This window comes from Dasypus novemcinctus, chromosome 11 (genome assembly GCF_030445035.2).
Source record: "Dasypus novemcinctus isolate mDasNov1 chromosome 11, mDasNov1.1.hap2, whole genome shotgun sequence".
Taxonomy (NCBI): Eukaryota; Metazoa; Chordata; class Mammalia; order Cingulata; family Dasypodidae; genus Dasypus; species Dasypus novemcinctus.
In genome coordinates, this window is record NC_080683.1 from 96,166,024 (window position 1) to 96,192,394 (window position 26,371).

General features: G+C 37.3%; 1 protein-coding gene across 6 annotated transcripts in view; it reads right to left on the reverse strand.

The window, feature by feature from the left end:
* Positions 1–26,371, reverse strand: part of FAM184A (family with sequence similarity 184 member A) — a 148,268-nt gene that overhangs the window by 2,249 nt on the left and 119,648 nt on the right. For 2 of the 6 annotated variants that reach the window (XR_011650119.1, XM_071218640.1), the window contains exons 12-16: positions 25,650–25,777; positions 22,900–23,084; positions 22,305–22,451; positions 15,378–15,495; positions 3,168–3,281 (exon numbers count right to left, since the gene is read on the reverse strand). Coding sequence is in view for 5 of the 6 variants with exons in the window: in XM_071218640.1 (XP_071074741.1) it covers positions 3,168–3,281; positions 15,378–15,495; positions 22,305–22,451; positions 22,900–23,084; positions 25,650–25,777 (692 nt within the window). In the remaining variant the exon portion in view is untranslated. The remainder of the gene's footprint in view (positions 1–3,167; positions 3,282–15,377; positions 15,496–22,304; positions 22,452–22,899; positions 23,085–25,649; positions 25,778–26,371) is intronic. The other 4 variants (XM_071218642.1, XM_012522194.4, XM_071218641.1 and 1 more) reach the window with 3 other exon arrangements.

The following is a 26,371-nucleotide window of genomic DNA, read 5'->3' on the forward strand; positions in this document are numbered from 1 at the left end:
ACATGTGAGGATAGTCCCTGTGTAAGGACAAATGAGAAAATAGGAATAGTATAAGATCTCAATTTGGCATGGGAGAATTCTGGGAAGTTTTATGTGAAATTGGGCTGTCAAAGTTAATCAGTGTTGCCCAAAGTGTGGTCTGGGGTTCCTTCAGGTTCTTGATCTACATGGCATCCTCACAGCCTGACATGCTGCTAGGAGAGGAAGGAGGAAGGAAGAAGTGTTTAGGAGTGAGAGCGGGGTGGGATGGGAGTAGGGGGTGAATGCCAAGGGGTAAAGAATAGTAGGAAGAAAGGAGGAGGAAAGAGCAGATCTTGCTGATGCCATGAGGTCAAATGGACTTAGACTAAAATCAGAAGAAGGGGTAAAAAACACAATTTCAAAAGAGAAGTTCATGCACTTTAGCCATCTGTCAAAAGGAGGCAGTTCTTGCCTGGAAAAAAAGAAGGAATGAGAAAATGCTTGGCAATCTAGTTTGACACAAACCACACATTTCTACTCAATACACAAAGCTGACTTAAAGACATAATTTGTTTTTTTTTGTTGCTGTTGTTGTTAAGAGGTACTGAGGATTGAACCCAGGACTTCATGCATGGGGAGCAGGCGCTCAACCACTGAGCTACATCCACTCCCTAATAAGAGCTGTATTTTTTTTTCAGTTTGTTTTGGTCTTAGGATGTACCAGGGATTGAACCCAGGACTTCGTACTTGGGAAACAGGAGCTCAAACACTTGACCTACATCTGCTCTCCCATAATTTGGTTTTAAATTCACTGTACCATCTTTCTGAACAGAGAAAAACACTCAAATCTGCATAATTAAGCCTATTATGCAATTGATTGGTAATATCACCTAATTTGCTCACAATCTTTAAAGATTTTTAAAACAAAAGTGATCCCTGCTTTTTAATTGTCTATCAGATAGTTGTATTTTTTTAAGAGGTTATCAGGGAATGACCCAGGATTTCATACATGGGAAACAGATGCTCAACCACCGAACTACATCCACTCCCCAATGAGAACTGGTTTTTCAGTTTTTAGCTTGTTTTTAGGAAGTACCAGGGATTGAACCTGGGACCTCATACATGAAGCAGGCACTCAACTACTTAATCTACATCTGCTCCCCTAGTAAACTCAATTCTAGTTTTTTTGTTTTTTTTTTTTAGGAGGTACTAGGATTGAACCTGGGACCTTGTACATGGGGAGCAGACCCCAAACCACTGAGCTATACCCGCTCCCTCGAAAACATTGGCAAGGTTTTGGGTTTTTTTTGTTTATTTTTAAGGAAGTACCAGGGATTAAACCCAGGACCTTGTACGTGGGAAGTAGGCACCCAACCACTTAGCTGTATCTACTCCCCTTAAATTAACAAACAAAAAACAAAAAAATTATCAAAATCATTACCTTTAGTCCCAATGTAAGTATTTCATTCATACCTTTAGAACCAATGGATGTCATCTTGATATGCTGAATAAAACTTAACATGTAAAATAATTTGAATATTCCTAGTTTATGCTAATTAAATATAAGCTAATAAAATTTATGAAATAAATTTTGTAAAATGACTTGAGAGTTTGAAAAATGCACTTAATAGACAAAATGATCCTTTTCCTTTACTTATAAGTAACATTTCACTATCCAGAGATCTTTCTCTATGTTATATTCTGTGCATCATGGGGTCTCGGACAAGGAGCCTATTTATTTTAACATAACTGAAAAAAGAAAGGAAGGATAATATCTTCTTCAAAACCATTTGTGAAAACTAAAGTCAGTATCAGTGGTCAAAAAGTAGCTGATGGTTCTTGCAAAGTTATATCTTTTGCATTTTCTTTTTCTAATCACCAGAAATCTAATTAAACCTTCTGGGTTAAGGTTTCTAGTTTAAAAAATCAAAAGCATCACAGGTAAAGGTTACAGTAATGGTTTTATAACCAAAACATTAATTCCAATCAAATAAATAAAAAATGAAAGAAATATTTCTAGCCTATCTGTTTCAATAAGGTCATAATCTTGTTTTCTAATTAAAAGCTTATATCACCCTAAAGAAACTGTGAATTTAAAAACTGAAACTAGCTACATTAATTTATTCACCAATTATTATTACTAGCCTTATTTGTGTCAGGCAATATTTTAGGCTCTGGAGATACAGTTAGATGGTCTCCTATTTTAGGTCATCCTATTTTACAAAACATCTAAGTTTAAAGTTTGGAGCAATTTAACTTGTAAAGGAAAAACAAATTCAGAGTTCTTAACAGAGAAGTTCTACGAGCTTTAAAGCAAAAACTTAAATAAGATGTGGCTGAAGGCCTAATAGAAATTAGGTATGATGTACAACTTAATAAAACCTGAATCCAATTTTATTTATGATGCTATTGATTTCTGTCAAAATACATATAGTCCCTGTGAAGCCAATATATACAGGTAATACTTATTATATGCTTTATTCCCTAAAATAATCTCAGATGTTTTATAGAAAATGTGATTAAATTTTGCAACTAAGCAAATATTTATTGAATACACACTACTATGCAAAGCACAATGCTGGGAGCCTTGGGGAGCTGGGGGTACAAAGATGTATAAGGTTAGCCATGTCCATTTCATTATGTGCAAGGCTCTTCTGTCATAAAAGAGTAACAAAATTAAGTATCCAAATGATCCATATTTGCTTTTAATTGCCAAGAGATCAAGAGAGGTGGTAAGGCTGAGAGAAATAAAGCCCCTCTCTGAAGATTGGAGGGTAACAAAATTAATGTCCAATCCCAGGTCCATCAGTATCACAGACCTTAAAGTTAGGGATAGCTGTGGGAATCCAGGGCTTAAGTATCTTTCTGGACCCCACAGATAATCCTGACTACTAAAGAAATAAAAAGAAATTATCTTCGAAGATTTAGAAATTTATTCTTCTTTAAAGATATGAAAAACAAAATGGTAGAACTAAGGTTTTGTATTATCAATAAAATATTTTAAAGGTTATCAATAAAGATGAACATTATTAGAGTCTTATTTTGAAAATGATTACACAATAAATTCATAAGATTTAGTCCTAATTTAAGTTAAAACAAACAAAAAACAACCAGATACATTTTGGAATTTTTATCTAATGCTGGACTAAATAGTTTATCAAATATTTAATCAAGTTTAAACCACTTCCCTATTTTACAGTACTTACAGGACATACCTTTGTCAGTGGATTAATAACGCCAACATTAGGACTTGAGTTGAACAATTTGTTGAAGTTAGTTTCACGATTGACTAATTCCAGCTGAAAAAATTTATTATCCTCCTATGCAAAAGAATTAAAAATATTTTAAAAAACATTTTCTATTGAGTATTTAAAAAGCAACTGTATAAATGTCATTCAATTAAAAATTTAATATAAAACCTCTATGAATATTCATAAACCTTCTTCAAAATTTTCAAGACCTGGTTGCTAGCCAGTTATAGATTGCCAGTGGGTAAGTTCTCCACAGCTTGAAACCCAATGCCATATCCTCTAACTTCTATCCTACTTTTCTCCTAGATTGGATCTAAATGTTTTCTTTGGTCCCTGTCTCCCACAGGGCTGGCTATGCAGTTTGAGCAGGTCCAATTTGCATGCCTGGGGTGTGTGCTTAGCTGAATTGTTTCCATATGGGAAGATGACACTATGTCATTATTCTTGAGTACTGGAGACTGACTTGAGCTTGCCTGATCTTCTCTTTGAATCATCAGTGTAATCAGATGCTACAGAACAGAGAAAAAAAAAAGGTCCACATGAAGGTAAAACCTTTGCCTTTTGGCTTCATTAACAAAATGTGAAGGGAGGCCTTAGTAATTCTAACAGTGTGGGGGAGAATGCAGCGTTGTGTTCTTAGCTACCTCTTAGTACCTAACATCTATGCATTAATCTCTAGCCCATGAGCCCTGCAGTCCACAGGTTAGGGATTCAGCAGGGTGCAGTGGGAAGTGGGCTCTTGGTGTAGGTCAACCTACATCAAGCTTCCTGGCCCCATCACTGATTAGCTTTTGTTTTGGAAAGTTAACCCCCTCTTTGAAATGTAATACCTACTTGGTTGTAAGAATGAAATACAATCATATCTGTAATACATACTCGGTAAGAACTTTAAAATTAGTAGCTTTTTTCTAGGGACATTAGCTGTAATAAATATATTTAGAATTGCTAATTTCATGTGAGAAATGCACAGTGATTTATCATGAGTCTACTAGTATCAGACAGAGCAGTCTGTGAAGCCGGTACTCATTCGTACAATCTTGAAAAGCGGGGGGGTCTGTGAGTTGATGCAGCACACAGTCTAGCTCTCCATTTAGGGATCCCTGTTGCTTTCAACAGAAACGTCTAGTCCAGTCAACAGGCTCTCTTTCAGATACGCTAACAGACATGTTTAGAAAAAAAAGAACTTCACGTAAAAGTTGCTCTTAGGTTCTTTTTGAATGCTAACTTCCAAAAATTTTCAATTGAAGGAATCAATTAGCAAATTGTTTTGCATTCTATTTCTAGATTTATTATGAAAGATTCATTTGTTAAAGGCAGTAAGAATATTTTAATTATTGGTTAGAACACATAATTTTAAAAGACTCTGAAATGTTTTGTGAATTCAAATGTTTTAATGTCCAAAAACATCTATTTTTTATTCTTTTTTTAATAAATCAATTTTACTGATACATAATAAAGCATAATCCATCCAAGTGTACAAGCAATGGTATTCAGTATAATCATATAGTTATGCAATCATCACTTTATTTTTAGAGCATTTTCTTATTCTAACATCATTTAAAAAAAGATGAAAAAACAAAACTCATCAACTCTCAATCTCTCTATGCTTCCCCTGCCATACATAGCTGCTATTCTGTTTGTCTCTCTGATTTTTATTTATATTTTGCAAAAACACTATTATATATGCAATATCACCCATATTCATATTTTATATGAGGTTTCACTATGTTTTACAGTTCCATGTAACTTTTCTAGTTTTCCTTCTAGTAACATACATGACCTTAGACTTTCCCTTTCAACCAAGTCATACCATATAATAGGTCTGCTAGTCACAAAACCATGGTGTGCTCTTACCTTTTCCATTCATTTCTAAAGATTTACAAATAACATTTTAACCAATTTTAAACAGATTAGCCCTCAGCTTCCCATTGTCTACCCTCAATTCTATTTTCCAGTGACCTAAATTCTAATTATTAATTCTGTAAGTTTACATAACATATTTACATAACATATTTAGTTCATAATAGGACAATCAGACAGTATTTGTCCTTTCGTATCTGGCTTGCTTCACTCAACATAATGTCCCCCAGGTTCATCCATGTTGTCATATGATTCACGACTTCATTTCTTCTTGCAGCTGCATAATATTTCATTGTGTATATACACCACAATTTTTTATCCACTCATCAGTTAATGGACACCTGAGTTGTTTCCAACTTTTGGTAATTGTGAATAACACTGCTATGAACATCGGTGTGCAGATGTCTGTTCATGTCACTGCTCTCAGTTCTTCTGGGTATATACCAAGTAATGGTATTGCTGGGTCACATGCAAGTCTATATTCACATTCCACAGAACTGCCCAACGTCCTCCACAGTGGCTGTGCCATTCTACATTCCTACCAACAGTGAATAAGCATTCCTACCTATCTCTCCACATCCTCTCCAACATTTACAGTTTTCTGACTTCTAAATAGTGGCCTGTTTAATAGGTCTAAAATGATATCTCACTGTATTTTTGATTTGCATTTCCTTAATTGTTAGTGATGTTGAACATTTTTTTCATGTATTTCTTTGCCACTTGTATTTCTTCTTTGGACAATTGTCTTTTCAAGTCTTTAGCTGATTTTTTAATTGGGCAATTTGTCTTCTTAGTGCTGAGTTGTATGATCTCTTTATATGTCACGGATATTAAAACCTTATCCAGGGGAAGTGGATGTGGCTCAGACAGGTGGGGGCCCACCTCCCATATGGGAAGTCCCAAGTTCAGCTCCCAGTGCCTCCTAAAGAAGACAGACAATGAGCAGACATCGAGCAAAAACATCAAGCAAAAACAAAAAACAAAAAAAAGACATCGGCAGACTTGGCCCAGTGGTTAAGGCATCCATCTACCACATGGGAGGTCCACGGTTCAAACCCTGGGCCTCCTTGACCCGTGTGCAGCTGGCCCATGCACAGCGCTGATGCACGCAAGGAGTGCCGTGCCACGCAGGGGTGTCCCTGCATAGGAGAGCCTCTTGTGCAAGGAGTGTGCCCCGTAAGGAGAGCCGCCCAGCGCGAAAGAAAGTGCAGCCTGCCCAGGAATGGTGCCGCACACACGGAGAGCTGACACAACAAGATAACGCAAAAAAAGAAACACAGACTCCCATAACGCTGACAACAGAAGCGGACAAAGAAGACGCAGCAGAAACACACAGAGAACAGATAACCGGGGTGGGGGGGGGAAGGGGAGAGAAATAAATAAATAAATAAATCTTGAATAAAACAACAACAATGAGCAGACAACAAGCAAACAATAAGCATACAGAGAGCAAAAACAAATGAGTGGGGAGTGGATGTGGCTCAAGAAGTTGGGCACCTGCCTCCCACATGGGAGGTCCCAGGTTTGGTTCCTGGTGCCTCCTAAAGAAGAAACAAGCAGACAATGAGCAGGCAATGAGCAAAACAGATAAGGGAGCCATTTAGGGGGGAAAATAGCCTTATCAGATATGTGATTGCCAAGTATTTTCTTCTATTAAGTTGGCTCCCTTTTCACCGTTTGACAAAATCCTCTGAGGTACAGAAGTGTTTAATTTTGAGGAGGTCCCATTTATCTGTATTTTCTTTTGTTTCTCATTATCTGGGTAAAAGGTTTAAGAAACTACTGCCTATCCCAAGATCTTTAAGATGTTTCCCTACATTTTCTTGTAGGAGTTTTATGGTTGTTGTTTTACATTTAGGTCCTTGATCCATTTTGAGTTAATTTTTGTATCCAGTGTGAGAAAGGGGCCCATTAAGTTTTTTTTTGGATATGGCTATCCAGTTCTGCCAGCACCATTTGCTGAACAGACTATTCTAACCAAGCTGGGCGGGCTTGACCACCTTGTCAAAAATCAGTTGACTGTAGATGTGAGGGTCTCTTTCTGGGCTCAGTTTGGTTCTATTGGTCAGTCTGTCTTTATACTAGTACCATGCTGTTTTTACCACTATAGCTAAGTAATATGATTTTTTAAAAGATTTTTTAAAAATTTATTTCTCTCCCCTTCCGCCCTCCCCCCAGTTGTCTGCTCTCTGTGTCCATTTGCTGTGTGTTCTTCTGTGACCGCTTCTATCCTCAGCACCGGGAATCTGTTTCTTTTTGTTGCGTCATCTTGTTGTGTTGGCTCTCTGTGTGTGTGGTGCCATTCTTGGGCAGGCTGCACTTTCTTTCCCGCTAGGCGGCTCTCCTTACGGGGCGCACTCCTTGCGTGTGGAGCTTCCCTACGCACGGGACACCCCCGCATGGCAGGGCACTCCTTGTGCGCATCAGCACTGCGCATGGGCCAGTTCCACACAGGTCAAGGAGGTCCTGGGTTTGAACCGTGGACCTCCCATGTGGTAGACAGATGCCCTAGCCATTGGGCCAAGTCCGCTTCCCGTAATATGCTTTAAAGTCAGGAAGTGAGGATCCTCCAACTTTGTTATTGTATTTTAAGATATTTTTGGCTATTTGGGACCCCTTACCCTGCCAAATAAATTTGGTAATAGGCTTTTCCATTTCTGCAAAAAAAGGCTGCTGGGATTTTTATTGAGATTGCATTGAATCTATACACCAGTTTGGACAGAAATGACATTTTAATGATATTTAGTCTTCCAATCCATCAATGCAGAATGTCCTTCCACTTATTTAAGTTGTCCTCATTTTTTTTTACTTGTTTTTTGCATTGTTTTTTGCTTGTTGTTCTTTTTTTTGCTTGTTGTTTGCTTATTGTTTTGCTCGTTATTTTTGCTCATTTGTTTTCTTTAGGAGGCACTGGGAACTGAAACCAGGACCTCCCATGTCAGAGGCAGGTGCTCAGCTGCTTGAGCCACATCCACTCCATCTAGTTTCTTTTAACAATGTTTTGTCGTTTCCTGAATACATTTACTTGATGTCCTTGGTTAACTTTATTTCTAAATATTTGGTTCTTTTAGTCGCTATTATAAATGGAAATTTTTTTTCTAATTTCTTCCTCAGAATGCACATCATTAGTGTATAGAAATGGTGGTTTTTTTTGTGTATTAATCTTGTATCTCACCATTTTCTTGAACTCTTCTATTAGATTTGTTATAGATTTCTCAGGATTTTCTAAATATAGGAACATATCATCAGCAAATAGTGAAAATTTTACATCTTCTCCTACTTGGGTGCCTTTTATTTTTTTGTCTGGTCTAATTGCTCTAGCAAGAAGTTCTCTAGCACCATATTGAATAACAGTGGTGACAGTGAGCATTCTTGTCTTGTTTCTGATCTCAGCAGGAAAGCTTTCAGTCTTTCAGTCTTTCACTGTTGAGTACAATGCTAGCTGTAGGTTTTTCACATAAGTACTTTACCGTATTGAGAAAGCTTCCTTCTATTCCTATCTTTTGAAGTGTTTTTATCAAGAAAGGGTACTACATTTTCTCAAAAATGGCTTTTCTGCATCAATCGAGAGGACTATGTGGTTTTTCTTCTTCAGTTTATTCATGTGGTTTTTTACACTAATTACACCCTTGCATATCTGGGATAAAACCCACTTGATCATGGTGTATAATTATTTTAATATGCTTTTGGATTCGGTTTGCAAGTATTTTGTTGAGAATTTTTGCAACCGTATCCATCAGGGATATTGGTAATTTTCCTTTTTCATAGTATCTTTATCTGGTTTTTGTATAAGGGTGATGTTGGCTTCGTAGAATGAGTTTGGTAGCTTTCTTTTCTGTCAAATTTTTGGAAGAGCTGGAGTAAGAGTGGTATAAGATCATCTTGAATGATTGGTAAAACTTGCCTGTGAAGCCATCTGGTCATGGGCTTTTCATCTTTGGGAGATTTTTGATGACTGTTTCAATCTCTTCACTTGTGATTGATTTGCTGAGGTCTTCTATTTCTTTTAGTGTCAGTTTAAGTTGTTTGTCTGTTTCTAGGAATTTGTCCGTCTCATCTACATTGTCTAGTGTTTTGGCAAACAGTTGTTCATAGCATCCTCTTATGGTATCTATTATTTCTGCAGGGACAGTGGTAATGTAGCTCCTCTCATTTCTGATTTTATTTATTTTCATATTCTCTCTTTGTCAATCTAGCTAAGGGTTTGTCTAGTTTTTTGATCTTCTAAAAGAAACGACTTCTTGATTCTACTAGTTTTTTTTTTTGTTCTTGATTTTCGTTTATGTCTGCTCTGATCTTTACTATTTATTTCCTTCAGCTTGGTTTAGGATTAGTTTGGTGTTTTTCTAGTTCCTTCAGGTGTGTAGTTAGATCCTCGATTGTAGTTTTTTCTTTTCTTTTCTTGAGGATTATACATTTCCCTCTCAGCCCTGCGTTTGAGGTGCCCATAGTTGGTTTTTTGTTTTTTTCTTAGGTATCGAGAGCCAGGGATTGAACCTGAGACCTTGTATATGGGAAGCCAGCACTCAACCACTGAGTCACATCAGCTTCCGAGTTGGTTTTTTTTGTTTTTGTTTTTTTTCAGGAGGTACCAGGGACTGAACCTGGGACTTCACACGTGGGAAGTGGGTGCTCAACCACTTGAGCCATATCTGCTCTCTCCCATAAATTTTGGTATGTTGTGTTCTCATTTTTATTTGTCTCAAGATATTTGCTGAGTTCTCTTGCAATTTCTTCTTTGATCCAATTACATAAGAATATTTTAAATTTCCATATATTTATGAATTTACTTTTTTCTATCCATTATTGATTTCCAACTACATCCCATTATGATTAGAGAAAGTGTTTTGTGTAATTTTGAGCTTTTAAAATTTATTGAGTGTTGTCTTGACATGTCTAGACAACCTATTGTCTACCCTGGAGAAAGATCCATGAGTGCTTGAAAAGAATGTATATCTGGCTGTAGGTGTCTGATAGGTCTAGGTCATTTATAATATTCAGTCTCTTCTTTTTTAATCCTCTGTCCAGGTGTTCTGTCTAATATATTTTTTTAATTAATTAATTAATTTATTACTTTCCCCTTCCCCTCCCCAACCCCGGTTGTCTGTTCTCTGTGTCTATTTGCTGCATGTTCTTCTTTGTCCGCTTTTGGTTGTTGTCAGCAGCACAGGAATCTGTGTTTCTTTTTGTTGCATCATCTTGTTGTGTCAGCTCTCCGTGTGTGCAGAACCATTCCTGGGCAGGCTGCACTTTCTTTCGCACTGGGTGGCTCTCCTTACGGGGTGCACTCCTTGCGCGTGGGGCTCCCCTACGCGGGGACACCCCTGCGTGGCAGGGCACTCCTTGTGTGCATCAGCACCGTGCACGGGCCAGCTCCACACGGGTCAAGGAGGCCCAGGGTTTGAACTGCGGACCTCCCATGTGGTAGACAGACACCTTAACCACTGGGCCAAGTCCACCGCCAGTTCTAATACTGAGAGTGGTGTAATGAAGTCTTCAACTATTATTGTAGTAACTTCTATTTCCCCCTTCAGTTTTGCCAGTGTGTGCCTCATGTATCTTGGGGCACTGAAGTTAGGTGCCTAAATATTTAGTATAGTTATTTCTCCTTTAATTAATACATAGTGATCTTCTTCATCCCTTATCACAGTTTTATATTTAACTTCTATTTTGTCCGATATTAGTATCACAACTCCGTCTGTTTTGGTTACTATTTAAATGGAATATCTTTCTCCAACCTTTCACTTTTAATCTGGATGTGTCCTTACATCTGAAGTGAGTCTCCTATAGACAGCATATAGATGGCTCATATTTTTTTAATCCATTCTATCAGTCTATGTCTTTTGATTGGGAAATTCAAGTCATTAACATTCAGTGCCATTACCGTAAAGGCATTACTTCATCCATTTTGTCGTTTGGCTTTCTGTTGTCATATCTTAACAGTTGTCTGTCTTTTTACCCTTCAATATACCCTTCCTAATAATCTTCATTTCTATGCTCTTCTCCAAGTCTCTCACCCTTTTTTCCTTTCAGACTGCAGCACTCCCTTTAGTATCTTTAGTAATTCTTGTCTTTTGGTTACGTACTTTTTGTTTGTGTATGAAGACTTTGAACTCCTGTTCATCCCCCATCAGAAGGTTCCCTCGTCTGTTTGCTCATTATTGCTCATTGTTGGTGCTCACATTAACTGCTTGTTATTTTTGCTCATTGTCTTTTTTTTTTTTTTGAGGCGGCACCGGGAACTGAACCCAGGACCTCCCATGTGGGAGGCAAGTGCTCAACTGCTTAAGCCACATCTGCTCCCCTCAGCTACTTTCTTGACTGCAACTTCATGAGACATCTTGAGCAAGAATCACTCCGCTAAATCACTCCCAAATTCTTGACCTACAGAAATTGTAAAAGCTGTTAAATTTGGGGGCAAAAGGGAATCTATACTGTAGACCATTGTGGTTTTAGTTTTCATTTCCCTGATTACTGATGAGGTTGACATCTTTTCCTATGGTTATAGACTATTTGTGCTCCTTTTTCGGTAAATATCCAGACATGTATTTTATTTTTTGTCTTTTCTCTTTTTGATTCTTAAAAGATTTTATATTTATTTTTTTTAAGATTTTTTATTTCTCTCCCCCACCCAGTTGTCTGCTCTCTGTGTCCATTCGCTGTGTGTCCGCTTCTATTCTTGTCAACAGCCTGGGAATCTGTGTCTCTTTTTGTTGCATCATCTTGCTGCATCAGCTCTCTGTGTGTGCAGTGCCACTCCTGGGCAGGCTGGAGTTTTTTTCGCACTGGGTGGCTCTCCTTATGGAGCGCACTCCTTGCGCATGGGGCTCCCCTACATGGGGGACACCCCTGTGTGGCACGGCACTCCTTGCGCACATCAGAACTGTGCATGGGCCAGCTCCACACGGGTCCTGGGTTTGAACCATGGACCTCCCATGTGGTAGGCAGATGCTCTAGCCATTGATCCAAGTCCGCTTCCCAGATTTTATATTTTAGATACTAATTTTTTGTCAGTACTGTGAGTTGCAAATATCTTCGCCCCAATTTTTGGTACATTTTTTTATTTGCTTTATTGTGACTTTTGATGACCTGAATTATTAATTTTAATGTACTTGAATGTATTAATCTCTTCCTGTGTAGTATGCACTTTTATGTCTATAAGAAATTCTTTCTTTCAGATTCTTGAAGATATTTTCCTATTATTCTAAAATTTTGTGTGTTTCCCTTTGCCATTCTTTAGGCACCTAGATTTTTTTGTTTATGATGTAAGGCCTATTAGTTTCCTAGCTGCTAAAACAAATACCATACAATGTGTTGGCTTTACACCAGGAATTTACAGGCTCACAGTTTCAGAGCTAGAAGGCTTGCTTCCTTCTGGGGTCAGTATCTTCTGGCTGGCCAGCAATCTCATCTGTTTGCTCGTTGTTTTGCTCATTGTCTGCTTATTGTTTTTGCTCACTGTCTGTTCACTGTCCGCTTGTTTTTGCTGTCTGTTCATTGTCTGTTTTTTCTTTAGGAGGCACTGAGAACCATACTCAGGACTTGCTCATTTTGTTTTTGCTTGTTGTCTGCTCACTTCTGCTCATTGTTTGTTTGTATTCTTTATGTTGCACTGGGAATCAAACTTGGGACATGCCATGTGGGAGGCGGGCACTCAACTGCTTTAGCCACATATGCCCTATGAACTTGCCCTCAATTTTGATGGATAGTTTTACTGGATACAGAATTTTTGGCTGGCAGATTTTCTCTTTCAATCCCTTAAATACATCATATCACTTTCCTCTTGCCTCCATGTTTTCTGAGAGGTCGGCACTTAATCTTATTGAGATTCCCTTGTATGTGATGCTTTGCTTTTCTGTTGTTGCTTTCAAGATCCTTTTTTTATCTCTGATATTTGTCATTCTGAATAGCAAGTGTCTTGTAGTCTATTCGGATTTGTTCTGTGTGGGGTGTACTCTCCTTGGATAACGATATTTACAGCTTTCATAAGTGTTGGGAAGTTATGGTCATTATTTCCTCAAATATTCTTTCTGTCCCATTCCATTCTCCTCCTTCTGGGACACTGAAAATGCGTATGTTTGTAAGTTTTGCATTTTCATTCAATTCTGTCCATTTTTTCCATTCTCTTATCTTTCTGTTCTCCTGTCTTTTCCAGTTCAGATGTTTTGACTTCAAAATCACTAATTCTGTTTTTGAGCAATTCAACTCTGCTCTTATGTCCTTCTAATGTTTTGTGATTTTTAAAACATATTCTTTTCACTTTTTTAATTGAAGTATATAATTTGTACATGAACATGTATAGTAAAGGTTGTAAACTTACAAAACAAACATGCATAACATCACACAGGGGTCCCATACATCAACCCTCCACCAACACCTTGCACTGTTGTGAAACACTTGTTACTCTAATGTTTTTTAATCTCATCCATCATGTCTTCCATTCCCGTAAGCTCTCTTACTTTTCTTTGTAGGCTTTCAAATTGTTCTGTGTGCTCTCTGTATTAGTCAGCCAAAGGGGGTGCTAATGCAAAATACCAGAAACCTATTGACTTTTATAAAGGATATTTATTTGATGTAGAAGCTTACAGTTGCCAGGCCAGAAAGCACAAATTACTTTCCTCACCAGTCTGTTGTCACGTGCTAGACCAAGATTGCTGCTGATATCTCTCTGCAAGGGTTCAGGCTTCCTGGGTTCCTCTTTTCCCAGAGCTTGCTTCTCTCTGGGCTCAGCTGCTCTGCTTGCTCCACAAGGCCAGCTGAAGACTACAAGCAAATAGCTCATCTCTCTTCCTAGGGCCTCTGCTGCATCTATGGGTCCACATCTACTCCTCTGTGTTCTTCTTCTGTGTGTTTACTTCCTGGGCCTCAGGATCAAAACTCCAACCTCCCTTCTCTGCGGTGCATTTTCTCTGTGAGGCCTGCCCATCGAGGGGGCTGGGACTCAACAGCCTACTGAGGTAGCCCAATCAAAGCCTTAATCATTATTTAATCAAGTAAAAGTGAAACCTCTGAATCCAGTATCTATTTTTGGAATTCATAAACAATATCAAACTGCTACATTCTCCTAGTGTCTTCTTAAAATCCTTTATCTCTTTAGTCATATTTTCTTTCAATTCTTTTAATTGATTTAGGAGAGTTTTTTGATTATCATTGATACATTGTTTTAAATCATGTATCTCTTTAGGATATTTGGTTTGTTCCTTTGGATGGGCCATCTCTTCCTGTTTCCTAGTATGCCTTGTAATTTTTTGCTGATGTCTAAGTATCTGAATATGTTGATGAACTACTCTGACTGCCAAATTCTCTCTCTTGCCTCTTGTTTTCCCCACACACAGGTCCACATTGATATTTGGTTCAACTTATTCTAAGTCTTTAAAATCGCCCCACTTATGTTTAACCTCCTGAACCCCCAACCTTTTCCCTTGTAACAGCTGACAGGGAAAACATCTGTTCCCCCTCAGTCAGTTGCAGTGAGCTAGGGGTTTTACCCATACTTAATTTCTTGTGGTGGGGGTTGGGAGCCCTTCCCAGCTGCCATGGATTTTAGGTAACTAACGGTTGTTGTTTCAGGTTCTTTGTCTCTCTGTCCCTCACTCTCCTGGGAGTTGTGTAGCACTGTCTTGGACAGCTTTTGACTCTTTCTCCATTGTTTTTGTGAGAGAGTTGAGCCCTGTCTGCCTACTCCGACACCATCTTCCCAGGACATTTTTATTCTTTTTGAGGAATAATGGCTTTAATGAAGGCATTGTTTTTATTGTTCAATCTGTGTTTTCCCCTCTCATGGATTTCTCAGAGCCTGTAAAAGCCTGTACCTTTTCTTAGGTTTGATCATGGCACCCATTTTCCATGGAGTGTCTCCTTGGATCAATGTTCTTTGGAATACACTTTAGGAAATTATTACCTGGAAGTGTAAGTTGCAGGCTAATGAACAGATATGTTGACCGTTCTTTCCTATCCAATTCTAATTCTACATATAAATATGTACATAAACATATATTTCAATCATATATTAATTGTATTGGAAATGACACATTAAACATTCAACATGTATTAAAGATTATTTCTTTTAAAAAATATTAAAAATTACTCCCAACCCCCTTATCCTAAAACCAAATTTAAACTTTTTAAATTACTTTAGTTTTTATCCTCATTTATAAATATTTTTATAAATTTTCAAACACAGCGCATATATCATATCTTGCATTTTCATTTAACATTAAAAATATTTTCCCATGTTTTCCCAATCAATAGTCCATTCATGACTAACATGGATGCACCAAAAAAAAAAAAAAAAAAAAATCTTACAATTAGTTTCTTTATGACCTGGTCTCTCTCTGTAAGCATGGCTTTTAATTCTGTAATCATTTGTACATCTTCTGGTTTTGATTCTCTCATTAAATATTTTTCTTCCATTTCTTCTAATCTAAAAACAAGAAATCTTTAGCTCATTGATATGACTCAGACATATTCTTTTGTAATATCTACAATTTTGAGTACCAGTTGAACACCCACAAAAGTTAAAAAAAAACTCTTAAGTATAATTATGTGATTTTATTATTAAAAGTGCTGTAGGGGTAGATGACAACTGCTTTCTGATGAATTCACTCATTTTACGTCATTCAAGAGTATTTGGAGATGAGGTGTGGGGCTCTGCAGAAGCAGTTATATGCTGAATGGGACTAACCTAACAAATATGGGGCTGATGCTACAAATGCAGGCTTGCCATTAGGAGCAATTACTATAGTTATAATATTTTATGATGGCATAAGGCTTGGTAACATATATAAAAGGGACAAGACAAGATACAGAGGAAAGGAGAACAAGGGACACACATATGACAGCATTTGTTCCCGATTCATGGGAAATTCAGCAAAAAATTGTCAGCCAATATATAAAAATAGTAAAAAAAAGGTTCATCAGGCAAGGAAATAATTATATTCCCTTTGAGGCCTATTCTGTCCTGAATGATATCAGATAGTAATAGTACTGAATGATACTGAAGACCCTGGAACAGAAGCCACTTTTTATGAGCTGAAGCAACACTGACCCTGCAAAGTCTACATACACAGGACAGGGCAGACTGAAGAGGCGGCAGATTTAAACTGCTGGCTGAGTTTTAAAAAAAAAGTCACCTTCAATATTATAATTTTAGAGAATTTGACAGTTAGAAAAAATAAAAAATCTTACTCTTTTCAGTATATAAAGGATAGAACGTAAGCTCAATAATATGGCCAGTGAAGATTCACAGGATTCATTTACTCAACAAGTATTAAGTACCTTCTAGGTGATCTATCTTCTAGGAATCCATAATTTCCCTTCCTTCCACCCCATACCATAAGGGTACTCAAATCTCTGTATATTTTAGTACCACAAAAAGCCTCCACCACCTCAATTCAGGCTAAAGGATTCTGATCTCACTTATCTGGCCACCCACCAAGACCAAGCCCCGGCTATAAAGTTCTGAGAGGGGAGGAGGCAGGAGGGGTGAGGAGGTGTGCGGTTAGGAAGACTGTCTCAGGATCCTTTGGGACCTTGTTAGTTCAATGGGTAAGTTTCACTATCTTTACTTTTGCTCTTTCGTGACAATGGGAACTGAATGAAAATATTGTGATTGACTGACTTGAATTTTATTTTTAAAATTCATGACTTGAATTGTATTAAGATACGGTAGAATTATTGTTTATGTATTTTATGGACCAAGAAAAAAGATATTTGAATTTTATACTCAGAGTAGCCACAAGATGTCACTGAAGCACTTTCTTCACCACTAAAGCAAAGTACAAGAATTCGAACTGCTACATGCAGCTGAACAAGAATACCTAGTGAATGGTAAATATATATATATTTAAAGCTAGTTATAATAATGAATTATTATCAGTTAAATCCTCTCCATGAAATATATTTACATCACACACATAATAATAAAAAAGACACCTATATAGTAAAAGGAAAAACAAAAACAATTATTAAATTGAAGGACCATAATACATATATAAACACAAATGGGAAAGCATTAAAGGAGAGAATAAGAAATATGATGTAGACTGAACTTAAAAATAGATTTCTAGAATTATTAGGCCTTCAAAATTTCAACAGAAAGAAAATTTGGTACCACTTTAACATCCATTTAAAGCCAACACTAGTCCACATTTCCTGTTTCTTCATTTGCCCCACACAGCACTCTAAGCCTGAACTGCTGCTGAAAGACCAGGGGTGAAAAACTGGTGATACAGGAGATGATTTTAAAATTGTTCTCCTTTAATCTTTCTGGTCACAATGAGGACAAAGTCTCACTTTGGTTCTATATATCTTAAGTGGCCTTAAAGTGCTTATTACCCTATTTCCTTGAGTATCAGTGCTAGATAGAATCTAATAATAACTGCTTTATTTCTACAGAATTTATATTTATGTAATTATTGCTTAGTTTCTATTTAGAATAAGTGATAAAAGCTTTTCAGTAATGATAATGGTTTTACTGTAGCAAAATAAAGTTGTCCTGTTAAAAGTCAAAATATGAGTGTGGTGGTTTGGAGCTATGTACCCCAGAAAAATATATTCTTAAACTTAATCCATTCCTGTGGGTGTGAACCCACTGTAAGCAGGACCTTCTGAGGCTCCTTCAGTTAAGGTGTGTCCCACCTCAATCAGGAGGGGTGTTAATCCTATTACTGGAGTCCTTTGTAAGTGGAAGGAAATTCAGACAGAGAGAAAAAGCTATAGGAAGCAAGAAGCTGAAGGTGGACAGAACCAGGAAGAGAAGGGAGAGGCCAGGAGAGGCTGCCACATGCACTGCCACGTGACAGAGGAGCCCAGGACCAAGGATCAACAGCAGCCAGCCCCAGAAAGCCAGCCTTCTGGAAGAAAGTATTGCCTCGATGATGCTTTGATTTGGACTTTTTCCTAGCCTCAAATCTGGAAGTTTATAAATTCTCATTGTTTAAGACAACCCATTGCATGATATTTGCTTGAGCAGCCAAGGACACAAAAACAATGACTTGGTTTTTAAAATATTAAGAAAATAACGAGAAATGACAGAATTCCTAGTGATCATTTAGGCATGATTAGAAACTGGGGAACACTGCATTGAGTCAACCATACAAACACATGTAACCTTCTACTCAAAATTAAACAAATACATGTAGTCTTTTTACACAAAATACAGATTCCGATTAAAAGTAATACAAAGAGAGGATAGAAAGAAGAACACACAAAATTACTGATTAGTATCACTGTTGGACTCTCATCAGAAACACGGGCCTGATCTATCTTTCCTTCTTTCCTTTCCTTCCTTCCTTCCTCCCTCCCTTCCTTCCTCCTGCCCCTTCTTTCTCTCTCAGCTCTGAGAACATAGAGGTCAGTGTCTATGGTTCAGGGACAAACAGACATAAAATATAAATGCCTGAAAATTAAAACTGTATAAAAAACTTTCAAAGTTGATGGCCCCTGTATGCTGTTTTTAAACAAATAATTAACCAATTAGTGAACTAAAATTTCAGAGCTAAAGAACAGTTATGTTAGGCACATGTATAATTTTAGAACTTTAAGAAGATGAAAGAACCCCATTATACCATCCTTCTCTATAGTTTTAAATAAAGGAAATATATTATATTAGAAAAATTTTACATCAAACTTTCGTTATCCCAAATAGCATGACCTTAGACTTGCATCATTGGTAAGTACTGTCACTGCTGTGACAACAGGACTGTTACTTCCTTATCCCACAAAGCTTAAGAAAATAACATTGTGACTTAAAAACCAAACAAATTATTGGAGTATTATAGGTAATATAACCTGAAGCAGCTTTTAAAGAATATATAATTTTAGATGGAGGAGTGCTTCTTTTCATTTAGGGGTACCAACCTATCTAAAATCCAAACATAGAAAAACAAAATAGTTGCTCTCAAGAAGAAAGTTTCAATCTTTTTATTCTTCTACAATGAAACTGAGGTATAGAAGTCATAAAGCAACTTCTGAACCACCCTAATAAAAGACTGCCTTTAACTCAAGTTCTAGTGTATGTTTTCATTTAGCTTAAACATTCTTTTAATATAGAACAAATCATCTAGATATCATTTAACAGCCCATTCTCTCATTTGCTTTTATCAAAACAAAAATTATTACATTTTTATTAGATACAAGGCTTTTACTAAGATACTTATCACTGAAGAAAATAAAATTTCTATATAATATCTGAAAATCTAATAATTTAATATCCAGCACTAGAGAAGATTATTTCTAATAATCATTCCATAAGAGAATGAACTCTTAATTCTCACCCATAATAGTTACAGAACTCTCAATCACCATTTCTGCAATGAAAGAAGACATATTCCATACTTTAAATTTGTTGCCTCCACCCCCAATCCCTTCCCTGGAGTCTCTGACTCCTTGAGGCTTGGGCAGGGCTTGGGGCAAGAGCAGAACCAAGAAGCTTCCAGCTGTTTCAAAGATGCCTCAGTTTAGGCTTTAACCTAGTAGCCTGGCCTGTTTTTCTCCAGTTGTTCCACCACCACCACCTCCTAAGAAGAAGAAATCATAGGGTTTTTCTGATGTAGAATTTTAAAAGTTAGCGTGTAGTTCACTAGGAATTTCAAAGGAGAACCCTAAGCCCTTTGGAACAAGCTGGGAACAGTTTTCAAATGGTGCTCCTCCTAGTTCAATAATCTGGAACAGACTCTTCCTGCTCAGTAATTTTATTTAAATCCAAATCACTAAGCAGAGCAAACCAGGTGCATTTTTAAATTTATATTTATTTTTTTTAGGATTAAACCTGGGACCTTGTATGTGGGAAGCCAGTGTCCAACCACTGAGCCACACTGGCTCCCCTGTTTTTTTTTTGTTTTTTTGTTCGCTTATATTTTTTTGGTTCAGTTTTGTTTTTAGGAGGCACTGGGAACCAAACCCAGGACCTCCCATGTGGGAAACAGGGGCTCAGTCACTTAAGCCACATCCACTCCCCCATTTTTTAAAATTTACTGACCAGAAGTACCCAAGAGTCTAAAATAATACTTTACAATATGGTAGCCACTGTCCATACATGGCTACTTAAATTAATTTGTTAAAAATTAAGTAAAAAATTAAAATTAAGTCACTCAAGTACTCAAGAGCCTTGTGTCACTAGTGACTACTATGGTATCAGACAGAGCAAATACGGAACATTTTCATCATCACAGAAAAATCTCTTTGGCAGCGCTGGTCAAAAACTTAATTAAATGGCAAAAGGCTTCTAGTGGAAAACAACATGGTTGGCATAGACCCCATTCAAAATATAAAATGAATACTGGATCTAGGACAGCAGATACATTATTTTATTTAACATGAACACTAATTCTCCAATTATGAAAATACTTATAATATAGGAAAATTTAAAGTTATTTTACTCGCTTAAATCCATAATGTGCAGAAACAAAACAGCATAAAGTAAAAACAAAGATGCCAAAGATGCCTTTACTCTTTTAAATTAACCTTCCAAAGGAGGAGACAGGGCACATAGATATTCTTTTTGTGATCACGTTCTTTCAGAATATGAAGTGATATTTCTTGATTTTGGCAGGGTGCCAGAGGATAACAGAAGTATGCCAAGAAGGAGGAAACATGGGGGAATGACAGGATTTTAGCCTCTGTGTGATGTAAAGAATCCTGAGGCCAAGAGAAGTAACAGCCAAGGCTTACTTGTATCTCAATTCTACAAAAAGCCTGAGGTTATTAGGTCCTCTACAAGGCAGACAGCTGAGCCGTTATTGTGGAACAAACGGATTTTAAAAATACCTCCAATATGATATGAGCAAACACCACAATCACTGTGACTGGAAGAGATGATCCTGTGAGTCTCCTCACCATTCCAAGGGTAACTTTAAAATTCATTCATGAAACATTTATTGAGCAACTACTTATGTGAAGATTCTGAGAAGTGCTGTAGACGAGTATGTCCATCAGAATGAATACCATACTCACAGGCCAGAGTAAATGCCAGCGACTGGTGCTCGGATTGTTTTCTGATTCCACATCAGTGAATGTATATGTGTGTACACGCACACATGTGTGTGTATATATAACAATATTTGCTTTGAGACTAAATCAGTTAAGTGGCTGTGATGTGAGATGATTTTTAGACTTGGAGGAAGGCGATTAGGTACTGATGTCATAGGAGGCTATTCTACCCACAGAGGACAACACAGGAGAAATAAAGAAAGTCAGCTTGGCTGATACAAAGGCAGTAGACAGGGAATAACGTAGCTGATAGATGATGCAGGATAAGACAAAACAGAGCGATAAGTCTGAATCAGATATTGAGGGTAGATGGGATTAGTCACTAACTGTGACTTTACCGAAGAGTGTGTGTATGTGCGTATAAATCTACTCACAAATACATACAGATGGCGTTTTAAATTGAAAGAGGAGAAACTGAAGGTGAATAAACCATTAGGAGCAGCTTAAGAATAGATTAATTCTGATGTGGCTTAAGTTGGACAAGGGTTTGGGCCACAGGGATGGGCCAAATGCTGGCTGCATTGGCTTCAGCGGTTTCTAAGTGTCTTAGGAAAAGGAGGGATTATCACATATGTTCAAAGAACATTAAGCAATAGACATTTTGATTTTAGAACTATTGGAGTTCCTGTGTATGAGCAGTCACTTTATATTGTTTTCCTTTATTAATGCTTTATAACACAAAACAATGAAATGCTTGGTATAAGAATTCAAACTGTATCTGAGTATATAAAATAAAAAAGGAAATTTTTGCTCCTTCACACCCCTAATATCTCCAAATCTAATCCCTTGGGGTAGCTGTTATGATTAAAAGTTTATATTGATTTTTAAGATCTTTTTGTATTTCATAACGTATTTACTATTAGTGTGCACATGTATGTGTATAGGATCAGAATAGTCCTATTACTCATGATATACACTTTTTTCTTAACATTATATTAATAGACACCTTTTGAGTTTTCACCATGGTACTGAATAGTTCATGATTCTGAGGGACATTCTTTAGGAAAGTGTTGTCCTGGTAGAATTGTAGCAGTGGCAGCTGATAAAAGAAAATCATTCAACTGCCTTGCAACCTTATCCTACTTAAAGAACATAGCATGTTACCATCTGTGATGTAGCACTTACGTTTTCTTTAACTATCATTTAATTAGAAATAGGAGCTAGTCTGAGGTTAGAAACCGTGTTCACTCCTCCTTCATTTATTATTCACATATGAATTTTCTTTAATATAATATGACTTACGACACTTGTAAAGCTGCATTTATTTCCTTGAGTAGCTCGTTAGTCTTATTAAAATCTGCCCGCATGATATTTTTCTCTCTGAGATGGTCTGCTGTCATGACATCCAGCTCTTTTTCAAGTTTCTTGTTTAAATCTTGTTCATGTAACCTGTTTAATTTATTTTTAGTTAAGAAAATGTTATTCTGAAGTCAAGCTTTCAAAACTCTCTATATTCTATCAGATTTGAAATGATTTTAGGTACAATACATAGAAAATTAATGGAAACAGCCTAAATTAACTACTTACTTTCCTTTAATCTTCTAGCCTGTTAAAGTTGTCTCCTTTAATGCTTTTTTTTGGGAAATAACATTTTTACAAGATTTCAGTAAATTATATACAATTTCCAAAATTAATGAATGCCTATACATCATTCAAAATATAAACATTTCTTTTACGTTGTGGATTATAACATAATCAACAAACAAAGTAAAAAGTGATCTTCAGTATCTTCCTAGAATGGCCGCCTAGTCATAAAAATAGGCACGTATTGCCAAATGTCATCACAACAGTCTTTCAGGTGACACTATGTATTCCTTCTGTTGTAATAACAGCTTACCTCATCTGCTGGTTAGATTCACTTCGTATTCTGAGGACTTCTTTTCCCTTAAATTCCAACTCTTTGGTGAGGGCACTTATATTCTCATGAAGGTGCTGGACCTCCTTATCCAAGTCAGAGATGTGATGCTCTCTGTGTCTTAATTCCTCCTGTAGATCTGTTATTCTACACATGTGCTCTTTACTCTGTAAAATAAAAATAACTCCAAGTTTTCTACATACTTGCTTTCTGTGTTTATCTGAGGGAAAGAAAATGACATCCTGGAGTGTCGAGGGTAACCAATCTGACACTGCTTCAAAAGCAAACTTCTGGGGAGTGAATGTGGCTCAAGCAGCTGAGCGCCTGCTTCCTACATGGGAGGTCCCAGGTCTGGTCCCCGGGCTCCAGTATCATTAAAGGGGAAAAAAAAGCAAACTGCTGAAACAAGAAAACCTCAGGCCCTTTTCTTCTTCCATAAATTTTTTATAGAGATGTAGCTCCAATAATGAACTGAGAGATTAAAACATAAGGGCTCTTACGTACTCAGTAGAGTTATATGGTCTTGCAATAAAAGGTTAGCATCATTGTCCTCTAATCTAAAACTGACCTGCATCTATGAAGGTTCCCCCAATACACACACGTGTCCCACAGCTCAGAAAGAAAACTCTGTCTGCTCAGAGATGCTCCAGCAGTTACCTTATTTGGCAGATAAGCTCTCATCCATTCCTACAAGTCACTGTTAGAACAAGTTCTGCAGGCCTAGACACTGTCAATTTAAGTGTAAGCCTAAAGAGAGTAGAACTTTTCTCCATGGTTAAATGATGGCTCATTTAAAACTTCCTAGCAATGAAGAGAAAATCTGGGCTGATCATTTCATGTAGGTGAAGACTAATCAAAATGGAAGTTACAAATCTAATAAAGGGAAAAGTAATAGTCTTCACTGCACTATGCCTTAAAGTACATACATACATATATATATTATATGTAATCACAAACTACTATCCAATTAAAGGATATACTTGGCAAAACAATGAAGTTGAAAAAGTATGAAGAGCTGTACTAAGAGGATAAGGAAATAAAAACAATCTCTTTCCTTCTTGAGAATCTGCTACTTATATAGTGAACTATCCAACACAGCTGTTTAAATTTAAGTTTAAATTAATTAAAATGAAATAAAATGGAAAATTCAGGTACTCAACTGCACTAGTTATATTTGGTCGACATAGGTAGTAAACGCCATAGTAATGTAGCACAGATTTAGAACAGGTTCATCATCATGGAGCATTCTACTGAACAGCACTGTTTCATAGTATTCTGTCCTCAACTTCCTATTATTTATATTTCATTGATCAATTTCCCAAGATGCAAATAAAACACAATATATTCAATTAAATAAAACACAATATATTCAATTAAAAATTCATCAAGGAACCAGTTGGGCACCCACCTACCACATTGGAGGTCCTGGGTTTGGGTCCCAGTGCCTCTTAAAGAACACTGAAAGTCACTGCTTCCTAAAATATCACAGACATTCAAATGCAGAGAGGGCTATTTCCACCAAAGTTACAGTAAGATGGTTTTGAGGAAAGAACTGAGGAATGGAGGATCTGTGTGGATAGAAAGCTCAAATAATGTTTGATTCCTGTTAAATCATTCTGCATGCTGACCCGGTATCTATATATAAGATATACTTGCAGAGACTTTAACAAAATGAATACATAAAGTTTCATTATGTAACTTATAACATTTATGTACCATATGTAACTTTATGTATGATAATATCACATGAGTTGCATGTGGTATAGTTTGGCTATTGCATTAAAATCTGGTATTTATGATTTCCAGATGGTGATTATAAAATTTGCACTTCAGAAAAAAAAAAAAAAGACAAAAAAGAAGAGCAGATGCCGTACCCACTGCAACGAGCAGATGCCTAAATGATGCCTAAATGAGCAGATGCCACAGCCCACAGGGAGCGGATGTGGCTCAGGCTGTTGGGCTCTCACCTCCCATGTGGGAGGTCTTGGGTTGAATTCCTGGTGCCTCCTGGAGAAGGCAGGCAAACAATGAGCAGACAGATGAGAGAACCATCTGGGGGGGGGGGGGAATTTTTAAAAAAGTGAATAAATCTTAAAAAAAAAAGTTCTTAAAATACAAAGTGGCAGAGGACTTGGCCCAGTGGTTAGGGCTTCCATCTACCACATGGGAGGTCCACGGTTCAAACCCCAGACCTCCTTGATCCGTGTGGAGCTGGCCCATGCGCAGTGCTGATGCGTGAGGGAGTGCCGTGCTGCGCAGGGGTGTCCCCCACGTAGGGGAGCCCCACGCGCAAGGAGTGTGCCCTGTAAGGACAGCCGCCCAGTGCGAAAGAAAGTGCAGCCTGCCCAGGAATGGTGCAGCACACACACAGAGCTGACACAACAAGATGACGCAACAAGAAAAGATACACAGATTCCCGTGCCACTGATAAACAACAGAAGTGGACAAAGTAACAAGGCAGCAAATAGACACAGAGAACAGACAACTGGGGTGGGGGGCGGAGGGGAGAGAAATAAATAAATAAATAAATCTTTAAAAAAAAACACAAAGTAATTTCATGACTACTAATATTCTAAAGTTGAACTACTTATTTCTCTTTAAAAATAAATTCTTTAATATAGATAGTAATAGTAACTAGTGAAGATATTAGTTATCACAAAATAAATTTTCAGAAAATTGTGGACATTGAATCTATTCAAATCTAAGAAAGCATCACAGATGTTCTTATTTACCTGTCTTCTGCTGATGTCTATGCTTCTCTCTAGTTCCATTTTAGCAGCTGCCATTTCTTGGTGATGATTATGCCGTAATAAATCGATTGCAGCTGCATGTTGATGGTTTAGCTCTGAGCGTAAGGAAGCTGGTTAGCCAAAGGAAAATAAAAGAGATCAGAGTATATAAAAAATATTCATACATGAGACAAAAATGATAAAACTCACAGAATATTTGACAAGAGGATACTTGTACCTGCCTACCAAAATATCACAGGATTGTATATGCCTATTAAAATATGTGGTAGGTTGAATTACGTACCCCAACAAACATGTTCTTAATCTCTGTCTCTGTGGGTGTGAACACACTGCAAACAGGACCTTTCCAAGATGTTATTTTTCATAAAGGTGTGGTGGACTGAACCAGGCCAGGCCTTAATCCAAATTATCACAGGCCTTCTAGAGAGAAAGCCACAGGCAGGAGCCAGAAGATGGAAGTTACTGGAAACAAAGAAGAAAAAGGAGAGGACATCGCCATGGGACGTGGGGCAGAGATGCAAGCCAAGGAACCCCAAGGACTGCGGCAAGCCAACACCAGGACACTACTGAGCCTGGGAGGAAGAACGTCTTCTAGTCTCCAAAACTGTAAGACAATGAATTCCCACTGTTTTGTGATAACTAGTATCCTAAGGCCTCTATGTGGGGTACAAGCTCAGTATCCCCCCAGAATTAAGGTTTTCTTC